At 49.4% G+C, this 21,481-nt stretch overlaps 1 protein-coding gene across 6 annotated transcripts in view; it reads left to right on the top strand.

Annotated features, from left to right (window-relative positions):
• The window catches only part of STN1 (STN1 subunit of CST complex), a 482,731-nt gene that overhangs the window by 238,481 nt on the left and 222,769 nt on the right, over positions 1-21,481 (top strand). For 4 of the 6 annotated variants that reach the window (XM_086922737.1, XM_086922736.1, XM_086922735.1 and 1 more), the window contains one exon: positions 9,452-9,625. In XM_086922737.1, coding sequence (XP_086778863.1) covers positions 9,452-9,625 — 174 coding nt within the window. The remainder of the gene's footprint in view (positions 1-9,451; positions 9,626-21,481) is intronic. The other 2 variants (XM_086922740.1, XM_086922739.1) reach the window with 1 other exon arrangement.

Raw genomic sequence — 21,481 nt, 5'->3', positions numbered from 1 at the left:
CAACTGGCGACAAGGGTGGTGGGTGAAGAATCACCACCGAAAGCGCGCAAACGTCAAAAATCGGAGCCAGGAGCCTACACTGGTCCGCCGACCACCAAGAAACAACGAGCGCTGTCGGGAGTCGCGCTGGACTGTCGAGTCCAGAGAAATTGAAAAAAAAACGCGAAGTCGGGAGCCTACTACCCTGATCGTGAGGAAACCAGAGCCAGAAGCCCCACCTGGTCCGCGTGTGCTGCCTGCAGCGACATGATGAGCCCACCCCTGCCGCATCGTAGAAGGTGAGGTGATGGAGTTTGAGGGCACCTAACCGCGAAGAAACCGACCCCCGACTGCCTGGAGAGCCTTGGGCTTCCCTCGTGTGGATTCTGAAACAAAATCTTGTGAGATCTTGGCGGCCATCTTGGGGTCAGGCGGGACAGAGAATGAGAAGCCAAAGAAGACCCGGTGGCCATTTTATAGTCAGGCAATACAAAATATAGCAACTCTTGCCCACCAAAATTTGGACGGCCATCTTAAGGTCAGGCGAGAGAGCCAATGAGAAGCCAGGAGTAGGAAGAGGCCATTTTGAGGTCAGGCAAGTACCGAAAGAACCCAAAAATAGTAGAAAAAAGGGAAATAAAGAAGAAAAGACAAACAATAAAAGAAAATAGAACTGAACAAAAGGAAGTAACACCCAATAGAGGTAGATATAAAGGACATTAAGGAACATTTGTGAAAAAAGAAGAAATTACAAGAAAAAAGGAAGCCCGCAAAGGAAAACGTGTGCAAGACCTGCACGCCACGAAAATGACTGACCCCGCAAGTGACAAGAACAATTCACAGGCAATATTTCGCAGACTACTACCATTCAGCCTATCGGAACCACAGACAGGCATCAGGTGGGAACGCTGGATTCGGCAATTCGAACGCTACATGTACGCCACAGATATCGCAGAGGCCAAACACCTTGACCTCTTCCTGAACCTCGTAGAAGATGAAGTGGTAGACCTGCTCACAGCATTCCCCAGCGACATAGTAGTGATGTTTAAGGGACTGATAGTGTCTCACAGAGAAGTTTGACCCGCAAAGACATATCGACTTCGAGAGGTACACATTTAACACCGCGTGTCAACGAGCAGAGGAGTCCCTTGACGATTTAACAACAAAACTGCGGAAACTAGTAACGTATTGCGGGTTTGACAAGTTCAACAATGAACAAGTGAAACAACTGCGCATCATCGAAGGCTGCCAATCGATGGAGTTCCGCGCATGGATTTTGAAGGAACCAACGACGCTAGAGAAAATACTGACAAAGTCCAGAGCAGAAGCAAGAGCAACAACGCACACCAAACAGATGGAGCAGGGGAAAGATAGAATAGCGGAACAAGCGAAACGTGTGATGGGAAGCAGCAAACACAAGGACAACACGACGCCACCGCCAATGAAACGACAAGAAAGAACGTGTTACAGGTGTTCCCTTGACTTCCCACACGTGGGTGCATGTCCGGCGATGGGCCAGAGGTGCATGAAGTGCAACAGAGATAAGCACCTGCATGAGTAGACAGTTCAAAAGTGAGAGAGGAAGACCGGCAAGACCGTGAGCAGTAACAAGCAGGCATGCCAGGCACATGGAGATGGCAATTTGCAGCTCCTCAGATGAATCCGAAGGAACAGTTGCGCCGGAAAGGGCAGAACGACTGTATCTGATGTCAGATGCACCCACGGAAGAACGAAGGCAAGAGCACATCAACACTGTGGAGAAGCATTAGATCAAGAAAACTGCAACAGTGGAGATTGAAGTAGGATGTCACATCGTGCTTGATAGTGGGGCCACATGCAACATCATGTGCACGTCGAAGTACGAGAAAATGAAGAGAAGACCGCCAATATCACCATCGACCGTCGATGTTTTCACCTGTGGCTCGAAGAAGCCGGTGGAAAACCTGGGAAAGTTCACAGAGACACTGACGAACAAAGACAGGTCATGCAGAGAAGAGATACACGTGCTACGGGTAGACATCCCAGCACCATGCCTGCTGAGCAATGTCACGGCGCAGATAATGGGCCTGCTGGAAATAACCTACCACGTGCCAGAGAAACTGAACACTCCACAAGAACATCCAGCCATAGTACAAGGCCTAGGATAACTAAAAGGGAAGCAAATAACTTTGCACACCAACGAGGCAGTCAAACCGGTGGTGCAGCATCATCTACGAGTGCCCATACATCTACAACCTCAGGTTGAAGAGGAAATACAGAGTCTGTTAGCGCAAGACATCATGGAGCCCGAGGAAGGGCCTACTCCCTGGGTTTCTCTAATAGTAGCGGTTCCGGAAAAGTATACCTCAAAGATTTGCATATGCTGGACATGAGGATACCAAACACGGCCATTGAGAGGGAACGACACCCTGGGCCACACCTAAATGACATAATAAGCTGTCTCACTAGTGCATGCCGATTCTCGAAGCTGGACCTGTGCAAAGGGAACCATCAGCTGGAGCTAGACAAGTAGTCAAGGTACATTACCACGGTCTCCACACACATGGGCCAGTTCCGCTACAAGCGTCTGAGTTTCGTCATATCATCTGCAGCAGAGATATTTCAGGAAACAATAAGGCAAGTGATAGGGCCGGTGAAAAACAGCTTAAACTACAGTGACGACATTCTGGTGTTTGATAGGTCCGATGAAGCGCATGACAGTGCCCTACGTGAAGTATGCCTGCAGCTAGAACAAGCATGACTAACGCTGAACGATGACAAATGTGAGCTGGGAAGAAGTGAACTGGTATTCTTTGGGCACATTTTCTCCAAAAAGGAATAAGGCCAGACCCCAGTAAGGTAGAGACCTTGAAAAAGGCAAACCCTCCAATAGATGTTGCAGAAGTGAGGTCGTTTCTTGGTCTTGCCAGCTACTGTGCCTGCTACATAAAAGATTTCGCCACGGTGAGCACACCGCTGCGGGGCCTGACAAAGCAGGGTCAGAAGTACATCTGGTCGCATGAGTGCAGATGGGCTTTTGAAGCCATCAGATTAGGCCGTGATGGCCGTAGATCACCTTGCCTATTTTGATCCGTTGCTATGCACCGAGCTGACCATAGATGCCAGCCCGGTCGAATTATGGGCAATACTAGCACAACACCTGCCTGATAGAGACTCACCAAGAAAAATGGTTGCATAAGCAAGCAAAAGTCTGTCGGACGTCAAAAGAGCATACTCCCAACCTGAAAAGGAGAGCCTAGCGGTGGTATGGCACTATCACATGTTCATTTATGGCAAGCCATTCACCATTGTAACTGACCATCAGGCCCTGGTGACAATATATGGCAATCCGAATGCAAAGATGCCGCCTCGCATAAGACTAATGGACTACGATTTCAAGATAGTGCACAAGCCAGGCAAAGAACACAACCTGGCCGACAAAAATGTCTCGGCACCCCTTACCACAAGCACCAGAGAAGACCTCAATGGCAGAAGAATATCTCAACTTTGTACTAAGACAAAACACGCCGGCGCCACTAACACAGGCCGAACTAGAGCAGGAAACAAAAAAGAGACACGATGCAAGCGGTGAAAGCAACAACAAGGCAGCAAAGATGGAGACACATCAACAACAACTGTGCAATGGGAGACGGAGTCAACAAAGAGGAAATCATGCCATTCAAAAGGATACATGACAAACTCTCAGAGACTAAAAATGGTATAGTAATGCAAGGAACAAGGACAGTAATACCAAGAGGGCTACGCCGACTGACTGCCAGTCTAGCCCATGAGTCACACATTGGCATGGCCAGAACAAAGAGAATGGTATAGGAGAAGGTATGGTTCCCTGGCCTATACGGAATGGTGGAAGACAGCATACTGAGCTGCCACATCTGCCAAACAGGCCCACCAGCAAAGCCGGAACCTTAACAAATATCAGAACTTCCAAAGGCAGTATGGATGACGTTAGCAGCAGGCTTCTATGGACCGCTAGACACGGGCAACTACCTGCTCATGATCATTGATGAATACTCAAGATTTCAAATAGTACACCACACCTCCTCGACATCAGCATCTGCGACATTACCAATACTAGATGACATATTTGCAGCCTGGGGATCACCAGAGACTCTAAAGACAGATAACTGTCCTCCGTTTTCAGGGGAGGAGTTAAAAAAATTCATGACCTACCTGAGCATTCACCACAGGAAGATAACGCCTCTGTGACCACAAGCGAATGGGATGGTGGAGGGATTCATGGGCAACATAAAGAAGGCGGTCCAAAGAGCAAAGCTGGCGCAGATTTCCGTAGGACAGGCACTCTGTCAAGTACTACAGGATTATAGAAACACCCCCCACAGCTCCACAGGACGATGTTCAGCTGAGTTAGTACTGGGAAGGACAAGCAGAACAAGGCTCCCAAAGCTAGAGGTGAAGAGATCACCAGATCACAGCAGCATTGCTCTCAGGGACCAGGAGGCAAAGGAAAAGATGAAAGCATACGTAGACGCCAGGCGACATGCCATTCTGGTGTACCTCAAGCCGGGGGACCTAGTGGTGGTACGTCAGCGACAACAGAGAGAGTCTCACAGACCATTTTCAAAGGACCAACTAACCATAACAGAGGTCAAGGGGCCAATGATCACGGCAGAATCAGGGCCCTACAGAATAACAAGAAATAGCTCTCACTTCAAAGGAGTGAAGCCCTTTGATTAAGACGGAGAGGACACTACGGCAGAGAGCATCGGCGCAATGGAGAGGAACAGAGCAATAGACAATGAAGGAAGAGGTACGGACAAGAGTGAAGGACAAGAAGAGCTGCCACATCTGCCAAACAACAGGCCCACCAGCAAAGCCGGAACCTTTACAAATGTCAGAACTTCTTAAGGCAGTATGGATGACGTTAGCAGCAGACTTCTATGGGCCGCTAGACACAGGCAACTACCTTCTCGTGATCATTGATGAATACTCAAGATTTCCAATAGTACACCACACCTCCTCGACATCATCACCTTCGACATTACCAATACTAGATGACATATTTGCAGCCTGGGGATCACCAGAGACTCTAAAGACCGATAAGGGTCCTCCGTTTTCAGGGGAGGAGTTCAAAAAATTCATCACCTCCCTGGGCATTCACCACAGGAAGATAACGCCTCTGTGGCCACAAGCGAGTGGCATGGTGGAGCGATTCATGGGCAACATAAAGAAGGCGGTCCAGAGAGCAAAGCTGGCGCAGATTTCCGTAGGACAGGCACTCTGTCAAGTACTACGGGATTATAGAAACAACCCCTGAGTTAGTACTGGGAAGGACAAGCAGAACAAGGCTACCAAAGCTAGAGGTGAAGAGATCACCAAATCACAGCAGCATTGCTCTCTGGGACCAGGAGGCAAAGGAAAAGATGAAAGCATACTCAGACGCCAGGCGACATGCCACTCCGGTGCACCTCAAGCCAGGGGACCTAGTGGTGGTACGTCAGCGACAACGGAGAACGTCCGACACCCCATTTTCAAAGGACCATCTAATAATAACAGAGGTTAAGGGGCCAATGATCACAGCAGAATCAGGTCCCTACTCAATAACAAGAAATAGCTCTCACTTCAAAGGAGTGAATCCCATTGATGAAGATGGAGAGGACACTACGGCAGAGAGCATCGGCGAAAAGGAGAGGAACAGAGCAATAGACAATGAAGGAAGAGGTACGGACAAGAGTGAAGGACAAGAAGAGGACCTACAGGAGGAAAAAGAAGGGACTTGTCCAAGAAGAGTGAGCAAGAAGGCAAAAAGACTGATTGAAGAAATGTAGTGATGGGGACGAAAATCTGTCTCTCCATTCTTCCCATTTTCTATCTATCTCTCTCTCTCTCTCTCTCTCTCTCTCTCTCTCTCTCGGTATCTCTCTCTTTGTCATTCTGTCAAGTTCTATCTATTGCTCTTTCTCTATCTCTCCCTTTACCCTTTTCTTCTCGACATATACCTAGATCCATCTCTCTTTCTCATCGCATTCTCTTTGTGACAAAGAGGGAGATGTAGTGACCCGAGTCAGGGGGCACTAGGACCCTGCACTCAACCCAGGGGAGGGGACAGAGACCGGACACCACTTCCGGTCAGGGAGTGGGGTGGGCATTACTGGACATGAGGGCAGAGGGCATGGATGTGCATGTGCGCACAAAATCAGAATTAAGAATTAAATAAACATGTCGTCACTCACCTGTCTCTCCGTGGGTCACTCTAAGGATACGACAGTCTGGTAGGGCTTCGATCAAAATGTTGCCTCCATCCAGGTGTGAGAGGAAAAGGGATTGCATTGCTGCTATAATGTCGGTTTTTGTAAGTAAGGGTTTAGTCTTTTTTTCAGAGGGAACATTGGAACCAAGCTGTCTTTGTTTTTTATGCCTTTTGTTCTTTGTAGGTGAGTTCTTTGCTGAGGGTAACCCAAGAGATCTTGAATTGACTGCCAGCTGTATGGTGAAACTGTCCAGTTTCATTTTGGATAGCCAGACTCAAATCTGTGTTTCATTGCAACTATGGGCTAATACAAGGAACTTCTTCTTAGTTGGGTTGAACTTGAGGTTGGCGCTTTATATTCAGTTCAGCATTAGTTTTAGGCAGCTTCTGATTCCTTATATGTTGTTTGTCGAGGAGACTTTAAGGTAGAGTTTTAACTTTGAGAATGCACAGAAATCATGACGCAGTAGGACCATAGCAGTAGAACTGACATGAAATATGAAGGAGGGCAACATGAAGACAGATCTTGGAGCAAAGAACACAACAGCTCAGAGAAGCAGAGCTTTGAGGTTGCAGTGCAATTAGGCATAACTCAAGCCATGCTTACATAGGCCTCAAGTGTTGAAAAGGAAGAGGCAGGTTTTAATGCAGCCATCTCGTACTGGCCATGGCCTACTTTGCAAAATGGAAAACCATGTGGCTGTCTTTAGTAATATAGGGCAACATGGCTTAAACTGATGTTGTGACACAGGCACAACACATGGGCTTTGGGCATACAACGTCAAAAGTACTCTATTCACAGAGTGCACCCAGATCTGGGTATGCATTTTCCACCTATACTGTGTGTCTCAGTACAGCTAAAAATATCTGCAAAATCCACTCATACTGGTCTAAAGGCATGTGGACCTGTTGAAAATATTTGTTTTATTAGATAAGGGAATTTTTCTTGCCTCCTTGCACCTTGTTGTCCGAGTGCCCCACTACAATGTAAATGAAGTTTAGCAAGCGTTCAGATGTGAGTCCTCATTACGACGATCCCCTAGGAGTTTCACGTCTCTGAGCAAACCTCCCTTGTTCTTTTGTGCGCATCTTCTGTTTCCCAGCTTGCACCATATACCTTTCCCTGGACTGACAAATTGAGGCTGCTGTCAAACGAGCCTTAGAGAAAGCTTCTAGGGTGGTGCAGCCAATTGATAACGTCCACTATAACCACTGCCCCTCTTTGATTCTCCAGGACCATTAATAGTTGGAGGTCTTTGAAATTCCAGTGGGCAGAGCAGGCTAAATCTGTCACCATTTTAAAGAATATGTATTCACACCAACCTCCACTATTATATTACAACTCCCTTTAGGATTTTAATTCAGTATTTCCTCCTTAACCACCTGGCCTCCAAATGAGGTTTATTGCTTGAAACTGACAGTCATCATATTGTTCAGTTATTTTTAAAGGGACTCTGATGTATCTGCCTTAGAGGGTAGAGCTAGATCCTTTACTCCGGAAGGCACTTTTTTCCGTCACAGAGGTACACAAACACTCTCTTCAGCGATTTCCCTCTTACTTTCCAAGATAATCCACCCTGATGCATCATCAAATACTTTCAAGTTTATGAAGAGTAAACAGAGAAACTTAGGCCATCTTCTCAATTGTTGACCTCTTTTTTTTAACCACTTTTGGGCTCTTTCCCTAGACAGTAACCAGGACTCGGAGTGCGCTGGTCCTAGTATAAACTTGGGTAAGTTTGGAGTGCAGTCCGCCCCCTGTGCTAAAGCAGCTAAATCCTCCATCTTTTTAGGCATACTTTTAGCGGGCGATTGACACCGCTTCTATCTTTTTGAACTTCTCCTAATAGTCCTGCTGTAAACGTCATACTATCAAGGGAGAAATGGAGGCTAATATTTTCCCTCTCTTTTAAACACAGCCTTTATATTTTTCTTCTTTTATCTTTTTTTCATCAAGGTCCTTTTTAACTTAATTTAATTTTTATTTCTCTGCGTCCTTTCAAAGTTCTTCTGTGTCCGGTGCAGCTGGTTGGTCATCGTCTACGAGGCAGATCCTTGTGACGCAGGTCTTTCTATACAAGCTGCAAGTGTCTGAGATAAAGTCACTTAAAGGTTTAATTTAATGTTGCTGATGGCCGAGTAGCAATAAAGAGATGTTACTTAATATAGCCTCTGTGTCTCTCTTAAAATTATGATCAAGGCCACTGGAATTATGCGATTGTGCGGCTGTAGCATTTTTCGTATAATTATAGATTTGCCTTATAATCCATGACCTGCTGCATAATCTGTACATGGTAACAAATCAAATTCTGTCTACCTCAAACAGTACAAAAGGTATTAAAAATGTGTTGCCGCGCAGTGGAAGGCCCTTTACAAAGGGTGACTAGGTACCTTTCTGTTACTTATTGCTATATTTGGGTGTTAAACTGGTACTAATGACGTGCAACTAATGCCCAGACAGTGTTAACGTGTAAAAATTACAAAATATTAAAGTAATGGTATTGTAAAATGTGGCGCATTATGTCGCATAATTTACCTTTTCTTCACGCTTAATGTACTCAACCCTGCCACAGAATTTGTCCCTCCCCGCTGCATAATTCCAGTGGCCCTGATCATGTTTTACTACACAGAAAGGAGAAAGAATACATTTGCGTTTTCAGGGTTTCGCAAAAACTGCTCAACAGGTTTATACAAATCCAAAAATGCACTTCCTCTATGGAAGGTGTGAGTGCATGCTAACTCTGCAGTTGATCTGTAAATTGTATCTTTATTCGTCGTCAGAATTCTTATTGGGGTGTGTATAAGAAAACAACTTTTGAGATCCTCTGTCTTGACCAGACTGCACCAAACTTGTAATGATGAAACTAAAGACAACAGACACTTTGGAGTGGAGAGAATATTTACCTGTTGGGCAGAGACCTGGCAAAAATATAAACAATTCAAAAACTCTATCATTGGGATATGATATTGAACGTTAACTATATTTAATAAAGAACATTACCACATCTGTACAATAATCATTGACACATGAATTCGTCTTTTCTGGCTGGTAAGCTACTTGAAAAGCTTTGTTACATCCTGTTTGTTTATGCACTTGACTTGATGTTCTGAAAACTATTTCTGTCACGGAATCTGATATTTTTAAATGTACGACTAATGTTGGCCTATTTGTTCTCAAGCCCTGCCGTCATCTGATTTCCATGACGTTTCTGCTTCCTGATGTTGCTCAAGGCGGCCTCCTGATGCATCTCACCCATCTTTCAGCAGCTCCGAGTGCCTGTCCGAGCACAGTTGGTGGATTGAATCTCTCTGGCATGTTGAAGAATCTCAAAGACGAGGAAAACCAGAAATCCAACATCGACATCGGGGACGTCATTTCAGTTCGCGGGGTTATCAAAGTCTTCCGAGAACAGAGAGAAATCGTGTCATCGATATACTGTAAGAAATGTGCACTAGTAGTTTATTGTGGTGTCATCTATTGTTTATCACATTGTTAGCCTTCCATGAATGGCGCTTTTATTTACCTTGCACATCATTCAAGCTTTATATGGGTCAAAGTCTGCGTGGAAACCCACTTACTGACCAACCTCCTATTGCATTATGGCCCGTTTAACTAGCTGCAGGAGGGAGTAAATCCAACTACATTAGAGGAAGAGCCACGAATACAAAACAAAGTGCACATGCCTTTTTAACTCATTCACTGCTGAGGCTTCCTCTCAGCTGTTCCTAACACTAGCCGTTCCGCGCCACCGAGTGGGGCGCTCTCCATCGGGGGTAGGTTCCACACCCAGGCTGTTCTTTTCTAAGGTATCTTACCTTTACGAACAGCCCCACGGGAACAGACTGCGGGCCCCTTTAGGGTTACTTTTAGGGTCTCCCCTCTAAAAGCAGGACAACTTGGCCTGCTTCCTGATTGACCCAGTGAGGTTGTATCTAGCTTCTCTATTATTTTTATGTATCTTTCTCACTGTGTAGTACCTAGCACCCGAGGTCCTGAAGAATTGCCAGCAAGGCAAGAAACATGTCGACCTTTTTAGAGGGTTGAGTTAGCTTACTGTGCACCTCATGGTTCCTTTCTCCCCTCCCACCATTTTAACTAAGGGAGTCAGCCACGTGAATAAAGTCCCTTGTGTATTGACTCACCTATTTTAAACCTCACCATTCCCTCACGACTACACCTTCAACAGACCCCTCACACGCACTCAAACCATTGGCTGGAACAAAAGATCTCCAACAAAGAGCGCCTACGGCGCCCGTGGGACATTGCAGCGCCAGTCTGACGAGGAGCAGGAGACCAATGATGAAGCATGACACCTAAGCTTCTGGGTGTGTGAGGTCTTCTAGTTCCAACAAGGGAACACCTCGTTCCCTGCTCTTGCTCTAAATCCAGATTCACACACACATATCTCTTTTGTTGTCCCAGGGGAACTTTGTATTCTTTTGCTTTATGATTGACTGGACAAGTACACTGGACCCCTTTAAACATTGTCCACATTTGGTTCCTTATTTTGTACTGCTATTATTCTATATTCCCACACTACTCCCAATGAAAACAACACTCTGCTGGTGCGGCTGGGCTCATCGCCTCCTTTAGCAAAAGTCCCAAATTAAACAAGGAAACTTCCACGTTTTGCCTTTGTGGTGACGTGGGCAGCGTTGATATTTGAACTGGGCTCGGCTGGCACCCAGTGAATCCTGCCATGCCTAGACATTTCTAAAAGTTAGACACCCAAGAGAGTCCAGAGTGGTGCGATTTGCATGGATCCCACCATGTTTTCTTACCTAGAATGCCTGGCAAAGGTGACACTTCGGCTAAAATCACAGATTTCCTCATTTTTCTGTGAGTGACCATCCAAAATCTGTGGTGATCCACAAAATTCCTACAATGCAATTTTCCCACATTTCTTCTGATGAAAATGACACCCCACTTGTGTGGCTATGTCGCTCGCCAATGCCATGAAACAATCAAAACATGGATCTTGCGAAATCACTGTGATGTCAATGAGGTTTTTACATGGTTATAGGTTTGGTCCATTCCAATGCTGTATGTCAGGTCCACCTACATATTCAACTGCAAAAAAGAGTGGGAACGTAGGGTGGCAAGACTTTGGCCATTGAATGGAAATACCCAGTTTTTTTGGTGCATAAATGTGGGGAATATAGCCTTTTTTGACACATACTTTGACTTTTGCAGTGTATTCACCATAAGAACACATGCTGGGATCCACCCACGCCACACCATTCTGCATGTATTTCTGCCTCTAGGCTTCAAAAGTGCCTGAATTGGCTGGGTCTCTAGCTGTCAGCTGACCCAGGGCCCAAATACTACAGCCAGTCCCCATGGCAGTGAGAGGAAATTTCTTTTCATGTAGTTTTGACATATGATCTGACGGAGAGGATGAAAAACACCAGAACCAGAATTCCTTTGGGGGCAGAAATACTGTTTGGTACTGAGGTGTGGGGGCTGATTCCAAGATGGCCCAGTAACCCACCTTATTCCTTTCTCACTTTTTCCACTGGTAGTATGTTGGCTTTTCAGCCCCCACTTGTTGGTCAGATTGTTTTTTTTACCAGCTATCTGCCTGTCTCAGAGGGTTCAGAAAACCCACCAGACCATCAGGGAAAAAAGTTAGGAACAGAATTGGAGTGCTGTTTCCCCATCCGGACACTGCACTACACCCCCCGCCAGTTGCCAAGTCTAGTGGGCTTTCTGTCCCCCTTAGGAAGGCAGATGAGAATGTTAGAGGGTGAGGGCATGACCAGATGCCAGGGTGCGACGCCCCTAACCCGTAAAAAAAAAATTAAAAAACTGATTTTGCCCCACTGTGCCATGGCAGGGCAGATTGCGTGTAACCCTACCCCCCCTCCCCCATCCACCCATTAAGCTCCCAGAGGGGTCATAAATACTTTGGAGCCCTTCAGGGATAGCTTACACTCCTGGTAGTGGGGGTGGAAGGGACACCCCACCCCATTCTTCAAACAAAAATCCTTGGTGTCTTGTAGGATTTCTGCTCTTGTCTCCCTCCAGTGAATGTAGATTAGGGGTGTTAGACTCGGCGGTCTCTAGTTGGCAGAGGTATACACTTCTGACAAATAGGGACTCACCTCCTCTAGTCAGGGCAAGGAGATCACACACTTAGATAACCCCTGCTCACCACCTCGGTAGCTTGGCAAAGCAGATAGGCTTATCTCAGAGGCAGTGCGTTAAGTATTTACGACCACATACGGTAATAAAGTGAATACACTACAAATGGACACGACACAGTAGTATTATAAAAATACGGATGTTTATATAAGGCTTAGCACAAGACCAAATAACGACAAAAATATACCACAATCTTAATAAATACTCTTGGAACGAAAGATAATAGTTCAAGCGTAGTTTCTTCTTAGCAAAAAGTCTTTAGTAACAAAAGCATCTCTTCTTCTTTAAATCACAGTTCTTGGCAACAGTGTAACCCACACGGGAGTCACACGACGTCGAGGCAAAGTTAATCCAAAGGTTCGGCGTCGACCGCGAGGAGCGCTACGTCGAGCCCGGAGTCACACGGATCCCCAACAACACAGTACCTTGGGAAAGTGAAGCACACGATGATCAGCGGCGTCCAGCAGTCCGGCGTCGCGTCTTCGGTGTCGATCAGGCCTCAGCAGTCGTTGATGTTGATGATGATGTTGTAAGAGTGAGCAGTGCTCACGGCGTTGAGAGGGCTCAAAGTCGATGCGATCAGCAGCGGTGCAGACACGAGGTCACTTGGAGCTAGATCCGAACTCACTACTCACTGGCGTTGCTACTGGCGTCGATCGGGCCCGGCGGCCGGCGTTGAGGAAGCGGGACACTGGAGCCGTTACTCACGATGTCGGGCTGGATTCGGCGACGTCCGTCGGCGTCGAGATTGCTGGATTCTTTCAGAGGTGCTGGACCTTCAGTTTCCAGCAACAAGCACTTTCAGCAAATGGTGAAGTCCTTTAGCCCTGTGACTTCAACAGGAGGCTGGCACTCTTCCAGCCCTTGGAGATTTCCTTGGCAAAGTTCGAGAGTACACACTCAGTTCCTCTCTCCTGGTTCCTCGGCAAAAATAAAGAAGCAACTGCAGGATTCCCCCCAGCAAACAGCACACTGGCAGAAGGGGTAGGCAAGTCCTTGGATCAGCAGGCTTCTTGTCCTTGGTTCAGGGTTCCTTGTCAGAATTGATCTAAAGTCTTGGTTCAGGGGTCCTTCTCTTATACCCCTTTTTGATCCCTTTGTCCATGCAGGGGAACTCCCCCTCCTTTCGGGTCTGTGGTGGGTGTAGCCAGGTGGTGACACCTGGCCGATTCACGGTGCAGGGCTGGGTCCTCAGACGCCCAGCAGGAGGTGGAGCCAGTATTGTCACTGGCAGGAGCAGAGCTATCCGTCGCTCGGCAGGAGGTGGAGCCAGCATTGTATCGGGCAGGGCCGGCTATCAAGAGCTACTCTTCCCCTACTGACTCATTCAGAACTCTGGAGCCACCCAGCTCCTGACACACACACACCAAACCAGCAGAAACCAGAAATAGTTAGACAAGAAAATAGTCGCTTTCTAAAAGTGCTATTTTCAAACCCAGAGTCCAAAAACCATCCACCCAAACGGATGCGTTATCAAACTCCGAGTTCAGGGATACCAAACTCGACATTGCACCATGCTCCCCGAGCCAGCTAGGATCCTACCATTAATAATCCCGGCGGCCCATTCTAACTAATCGAGAGCAGGCAACCTTACGATAGTGAAGTACGAATATGGCGGTAGTTCACTATTAGGACATTCCAACTTGGTCAGGCTTGCCCTACCTTATACTTACAATGCACTCTGCCCTCGGGCCTACCATAGGGGTGACTAATATGAAGTTAAGGGAAGGTTTGGGGGACTGGCAAGTAGGCGTACTTGCGCAGCCCACGTGACAGTACAAGACTGCAGGTAGGTCTCGCAATGACAGACCCGTAGACATACTTTTACTAGGCCCCTCGTGTGGGTGGCACAACACGTGCTGCAAGCCCCCTAGCGGCATTTGTATTTACAAGCCCCGGCACTCTGCATGCACTAGACTAGGGACTGACAGTAAACCAAATAAGCCAAACATGGAATTCAATCAATACAGTAATTTAACATAGGGAGCCTTTGCACCGCGGCACTGATCAGCAGTGGCGCAGTGCCCAGAGCGATACACCAGCAAAAACATCGTAAACAGAGGAGGCAAACAGAAAAAATGGAGGAGAGACTCAAGCCAATGATGTCAGGTCTAACACGTGTCCCCTCCAGCTGAAATGTGGGGAGAACTACCCTTAACCTAGGGAGTCCTCATCACTAAGTCGTAAAAATCTGGACAGACCATCAGCATTGGCGTGATCTGTACCAGGGCGGTGTTCCACCGTAAAGTCCATCCCCTGTAGGGAAATGGACCACCCCAATAGTTTCGGATTCTCACCCCTCATCTGCATCAACCATCTGAGGGGCCTGTGGTCTGTCTGAACCCGGAAGTGAGTCCCAAACAGGTAGGGTCTTAGCTTCTTCAGCGCCCAGACCACAGCAAATGCTTCTCGCTCTATCGCACTCCACCTCTTTTCCCTGGGAAGCAACCTCCTACTGATGAAGCTACGGGTAAGTCTCGGCCCTCTTCATTCACCTGAGCTAGAACAGCTCCCACGCCATGCTCTGAAGCGTCCGTCTGGACAACAAATTCTTTAGAAAAGTCGGGTGCCTGGAGTATGGGTGCCGTACACATTGCAGTTTTCAGGGTGTCGAAGGCCGTTTGACAGGCGTCAGTCCAAATCACATTTCGCGGCTGCTTCCTGGAAGTCAGCGACGTCAAGGGGTGCACAATGTTACCGTAATCCTTGACGAACCTCCTGTAGTAACCCGTGAGTCCTAAGAAGGCTCTCACCTGCGTTTGGGTTTTGGACGGTGCCCAAGCCAGGATGGTATCGATCTTGGGTTGCAGGGGGGCCACCTTGCCGCTGCCTACTTGGTGCCCCAAGTACACCACGGAACCCTGCCCAATCTGGCGCTTACTGGCTTTGATTGTGCGGCCTGCTCTGCGCAGGGCCAACAACACTTCCTGGAGGTGGCGCAAGTGTTCCTCCCAACTGGCGCTGAACACTGCGATGTCGTCCAAGTAGGCGGCACTGAAATCCTCCAGCCCAGCCAAGACCTGGTTGACCAACCTCTGGAAGGTGGCAGGGGCATTCTTCATCCCAAAGGGCATAACCCGTAACTGGTAGAGCCCATCTGGTGTGGAGAATGCTGACCTCTCTTTTGCCCCATCAGTTAAGGCGATCTGCCAGTACCCAGACGTCAGATCAAACTTACTAAGGTACCGGGCAGCCCCCAACCGATGTACGAGCTCATCAGCTCTGGGGATGGGGTGCGCGTCAGTCTTCGTGACTGAATTGAGTCCTCGGTAATCCACACAGATCCGTAGTTCGGGTGAAGCACCAGGCGCTGCAGCCTTCGGGACCAAGACCACTGGGCTGGCCCAAGGACTGCTAGAGGACTCAACCACCCCTAAGGCAAACATTTTGGAGACTTCCTCCTTAATGTATGCTCTGACCTTGTCAGTCACCCTGTAAGCCTTGTGCTTCACAGGAGGGCTGTCCCCGGTGTCGACGTCATGGACACACCAGTGAGTGACACCAGGAATCAAGGAGAACAGATCAGGGAATTGTCCCAACAATTGGCGACAATCCTGCTGCTGTTCAAGGGTCAGTGTGTCAGAGAGGACCACACCATCCACTGACCCGTCTTGCTCTTTTGCGTACAGGTCAGGAAGAGGCTCGCTCTCCTCTTCCATTCCGGCATCTGTAGCGAGGAGCATGCCCACTTCGGACCTTTCTAAGTGGGGCTTTAAACGGTTGACATGCCGGACCCTCAAGGGGTTCCTGGGAGATTTCAAGTCCACCAAGTAGGTGACATCGCTCTTCTTCTCCACAACCTTAAACGGTCCAGTCCACCTGTCCTTGAGCGCACAAGGTTCCACAGGGGACATGACCCAAACTTCCTGACCAGGCTGAAGTTCGACCAGAGTGGCATTCCGGTCGTACCGCCGCTTCATCTCTTCCTGGCTGGCCTCCAGATTTGCCTGAGCTAGATCTCTGAAGCGCCGAGTCTGGTTCCTAAAGGCCAGAATGTAACTGTATACATCCTGGGAAGGTTTCCTGGGAGATTGCTCCCAGCCTTCTTTGACCAGACTCCAAGGTCCTCTTACCGGGTGCCCGTACAAAAGCTCAAAGGGGCTGAACCCTAGAGACTTCTGCGGCACCTCTCGGTAAGCAAACAGCAGGCATGGCAAGAGGACGTCCCATTTACGCCTCATTTGTTCTTCAAGACCCATGATCATGCCTTTAAGGGTCCGGTTGAATCTCTCAACCAGCCCATTACCTTGAGGGTGGTAAGGAGTGGTGAACTTGTAGGTTACCCCACACTCCTTCCACAGAGACTTCATATAATTGGAAATGGAAATGAAGTTGGTGCCCCGGTCTGACACCAAGTCTCTGGGGAACCCCATGCGGGAGAAAACACCCATCAGCGCCCGTCCCACCAAGGGGGCCGTCAATGTTCAGAGAGGGATGGCTTCCGGGTACCGTGTGGCATGGTCCACCAAGACCAGGATGAACCTGTTGCCCAGGGATGTCTTGGGGTCCAGGGGCCCAACAATGTCAATCCCCACCCGGTCATAGGGGGTACTGACAACTGAAAAAGGTTGGAGGGGAGCCTTCTGCTTCCTTCCGCTTTTCCCACCTGCCTGGCAAGTGTGACAAGTTTTACAATGGATGTCTATATCCCTTCTCATCTGAGGCCAATAAAAATGGGTGACAAGCCTGTCATAGGTCTTGTCCTGCCCCAGATGTCCAGCTAACGGAACGTCATGAGCCACACCCAGTAGGAAGGCTCTGAAGCGCTGGGTTACCACCAGAACACGGGCTGACCCAGGCTCCGCAGCCTTAGGCTCACTATACAGGAGGTTGTTCTCCCAGTAGACAAAATGCGATCCTGACTGATCACCTGTGCTCTGGGCTGAGGCCTGCTGCCTCATACCCACAAGAGAAGGGCACACTTTCTGTTCGGCACAAAATTCTTCCCTAGAGGGACCACCATCCTGCTGCCAATGGGTCAGCTCGGGCAGGTCTCCCAGTTCAGCAACTTGTTCCCCTGTGGGCTCCAGGGCATCCCCCTTGGGGTCTACCTCCTCCTGGACCACGGGAACGGTGGCGGCTGGTTTCCCGCGCCTCCTGCCTCTTCTCTTCACAGCTGGGTCCTGGGCCGTCGTTTCAGGCTCCGGGACCCCATCAACACCCTTACTCGCCGTCATCGATCGAGTGGTCGCACACACCCACTCTGGCACACCCAACATTTTCAAATGCGATGCTCGCTCCACCTTAGCCCAAGAGTCTTCCAAATCATTGCCCAGGAGACAAGCAACAGGCATGGCGGGCCTCACAGTAACCTGAAGAGTACCTGAAACTCCCCCCCCCCCCCCATTCAAAGGAAACTTGAGCTACCTCACACTCTTTCTTGGAGTTATCGGCAGCTATCACGGGGTAGAATGCGTGGGGAACCACCTGCTCTCTGGACACCAAGTGACTCGGCGGTCTCTAGTTGGCAGAGGTATACACTGCTGACAAATAGGGACTCACCTCCTCTAGTCAGGGTAAGGAGATCACACACTTAGATAACCCCTGCTCACCCCCTCGGTAGCTTGGCAAAGCAGATAGGCTTATCTTAGAGGCAGTGCGTTAAGCATTTACGACCACATACAGTAATAAAGTGAATACACTACAAATGGACACGACACAGTAGTATTATAAAAATACGGATGTTTATATAAGGCTTAGCCGAAGACCAAATAACGACAAAAATATACCACAATCTTAATAAATACTCTTGGAAGGAAAGATAATAGTTCAAGCGTAGTTTCTTCTTAGCAAAAAGTATTTAGTAACAAAAGCAACTCTTCTTCTTTAAATCACAGCTCTTGGCAACAATGTAACCCACACGGGAGTCACACGACGTCGAGACAAAGTTAATCCAAAGGTACGGCGTCGACCGCGAGGAGTGCTACGTCGAGCCCGGAGTCACACGGATCCCCAACAACACAGTACCTTGGGAAAGGGAAGCACACGATGATCAACGGCGTCGAGCAGTCCAGCGTCGCGTCTTCGGTGTCGATCAGGCCTCAGCAGTCGTTGATATCGATGATGGTGTTGTAAGAGTGAGCAGCGCTCACGGCGTCGAGAGGGCTCAAAGTCGATGCGATCAGCAGCGGTGCAGACACGAGGTCACTTGGAGCTGGAGCCGAACTCACTACTCACTGGCGTTGCTACTGGCGTCGATCGGGCCCGGCGGCCGGCGTCGAGGAAGCGGGACACTGGAGCCGTCACTCACGATGTCGGGCTGGATTCGGCGACGTCCGTCGGCGTCGAGATTGCTGGATTCTTTCAGAGGTGCTGGAACTTCAGGTTCCAGCAACAAGCACTTTCAGCAAATGGTGAAGTCCTTTAGCCCTGTGACTTCAACAGGAGGCTGGCACTCTTCCAGCCCTTGGAGATTTCCTTGGCAAAGTTCGAGAGTACACACTCAGTTTCTCTCTCCTGGTTCCTCGGCAAAAATAAAGAAGCAACTGCAAGATTCCCCCCAGCAAACAGCACACTGGCAGAAGGGGTAGGCAAGTCCTTGGATCAGCAGGCTTCTTGTCCTTGGTTCAGGGTTCCTTGTCAGAATTGATCTAAAGTCTTGGTTCAGGGGTCCTTCTCTTATACCCCTTTTTGGTTTTGATCCTTTTGTCCATGCAGGGGAACTCCCCCTCATTCCGGGTCTGTGGTGGGTGTAGCCAGGTGGTGACATCTGGCCGATTCACGGTGCAGGGCTGGGTCCTCAGACGCCCAGCAGGAGGTGGAGCCAGTATTGTCACTGGCAGGAGCAGAGCTATCCGTCGCTCGGCAGGAGGTGGAGCCAGCATTGTATCGGGCAGGGCCGGCTATCAAGAGCTACTCTTCCCCTACTGACTCATTCAGAACTCTGGAGCCACCCAGCTCCTGACACACACACACCAAACCAGCAGAAACCAGAAATAGTTAGACAAGAAAATAGTCGCTTTCTAAAAGTGCTATTTTCAAACCCAGAGTCCAAAAACCATCCACCCAAACGGATGCGTTATCAAACTCCAAGTTCAGGGATACCAAACTCGACATTGCACCATGCTCCCCGAGCCAGCTAGGATCATACCATTAATGTTGGACAGGCCACATGACGGGCCGCTCTCCCCCGGCTCGACCAGGCCCGAGCCCAGTCATACAAGCACCACACACCACCATTGTACGTCCTACGTCCCCTCAGGGACACCTGCCCTCGAACATGATCACCTCATGGGCCCGATCCACTGCCGACCCATGCGCTCAGCCTGGGCCGCCATCTTGGACACTTCATCACGAGGCCGCCTGGCCCCCGATCGACCTCAACCCTGGGCCTAGCCCGGCCTCAGACATTCCGGCACCACCCTCCACCCAGGAGGTGAGCGAGCCACTTGGCAGGTCAATGGGAGAAAGAGGTGTCGATGGCTCTCCCCCGGCCAGTGCCGCTCGCCCATCGCCTCCCCGGGCGCTGGCTCCACCCCCCCGCTGGGTGTCTGGACTCCCTCATCCCGGACCTCCCGACCTCCAAGTGCGAGGGTCCGGACATCAAAGCCCGCCAGCCCTATAACTGGGGCAGCTCCAGAGCAGGAAGGCAGTTGTATCTTGGAGTCGAGAGACGTAAAGAGGAACTCACCCTGGACGGACTACTGGCGCTGCCGTAGCTCTGTCCTGTGCACCATCGTCCTGCCTGTTGGCGCTGCCACAGCCGTCGTAACCTTCATCCTTCATCGTCGTCCGGATCTGCTGGCGAGGCCGCGGACCGTTGTAACCGTCATCTGCATCGGGACCTGCTTGGCTTCTCCACGGCCCGTCGACCATCCGTCATCCATCCCGGGACCTGCTTGGCTTCTCCACGGCCCGTCGATCATCCTTCGTCCATCTCGGGACCGGCTTGGCTCCTCCACGGCCCGATCAGCAAACACACCGAGCTCGAGGATTGAGAGCTATTTAACTCATTGGCAACTAAGACTGTCCCGCTACCCCTTTTTCCTCAACCCGAGATCAGAACCGAGGGGACCCCTGAGTCCAGACCTCCTTGTATCATATCAACGTAACCTCAGAATTGCCTATAAAGTCTCGTTAACCTTCAATCTTGTGTGGTGTCCGTCTGTGGGGGGGGAAGTTACTTATCTGTACAGTCGTTGGAGACGGCTCTCCCTGGAGACCTCTCCCCGTAATCTCGGCCGACCCTCCCGGTCCGTCTAACATTGGTGGCCAGCGGCGCGATCCGAATCACCGCATAACGTACAGAGAGTAGCTCACCCCACAACGAACAACAATGTCAACTAAAGAGAGCGGATCAACTGAGAAGTTCCAAATGGAAAAACTCGAGGAATACAGCCATCGTGAACTAAAGCAGTTCTGCATCGAACTAGGTATCGCTACCACCGGACTAAGTACCAAGGACGATTTCAAGCATGCCCTGGAATCTTGGGCAGAGACCGGGGATGTCGAAGCCCCTGAGCAAAGCACCGCGAAAAATACCAGCACGGGCCCTGAGGGGCAAAGAACCAGTCTCTCGCAAGACGAGATCCAAGAAAGAGAAAAAGCCCGACTACACGAACTCGAAATGGCCCGACTCAAGATGGACATAGAACTCAAATTGGCCGAGCAAAAAATAAACTTAGAGCACCTTCGCCTCCGAGAAGAAAGAGAGGAGAAACAGAGGCAAAGGGAGCTCGAGGAAAAAAGACTAACGTACGAGCACGAGCGGAACCTAGCCGAGATCAACCTGCGCAAACAGAATAAAGAGTTAGGGGTGCCTGACCGACCGTCCACCCCAGGGACCACGGAGAAAAAAGTGCACATCCCCAAGGATGTGGTCCGAGAATATTTTCGAGAAGACGACATCCAGCAATGGTTTAAGGCCTATGAAATCGCGATGACTGCGCACCGGATCGATAGAGCCGACTGGGGAGCCGGCCTATGGGGCAAATTCCTTAATGAGGGCCGCGATACTCTGTTACAGCTCCCAGACCACCAGATGACCTCCTACGACCATATGAAAGCGGCCCTCCTCACCCGCTATGGCCTCACGCCCGAGATGTACCGTCAGCGGTTCCGAGACTGCACACGCATTCCAGGTACAACTTGGGTGGACTATGTAACGTACTTTAGCAGAGCCTTCGAAGGCTGGATCAGAGGGAACAACG

This window comes from Lissotriton vulgaris, chromosome 5 (assembly GCF_964263255.1).
Source record: "Lissotriton vulgaris chromosome 5, aLisVul1.2, whole genome shotgun sequence".
Lineage (NCBI taxonomy): Eukaryota > Metazoa > Chordata > Amphibia > Caudata > Salamandridae > Lissotriton > Lissotriton vulgaris.
The sequence above is the reverse complement of the archived record's forward strand: the minus strand, read 5'-3'. Positions and strand labels throughout refer to the sequence as shown.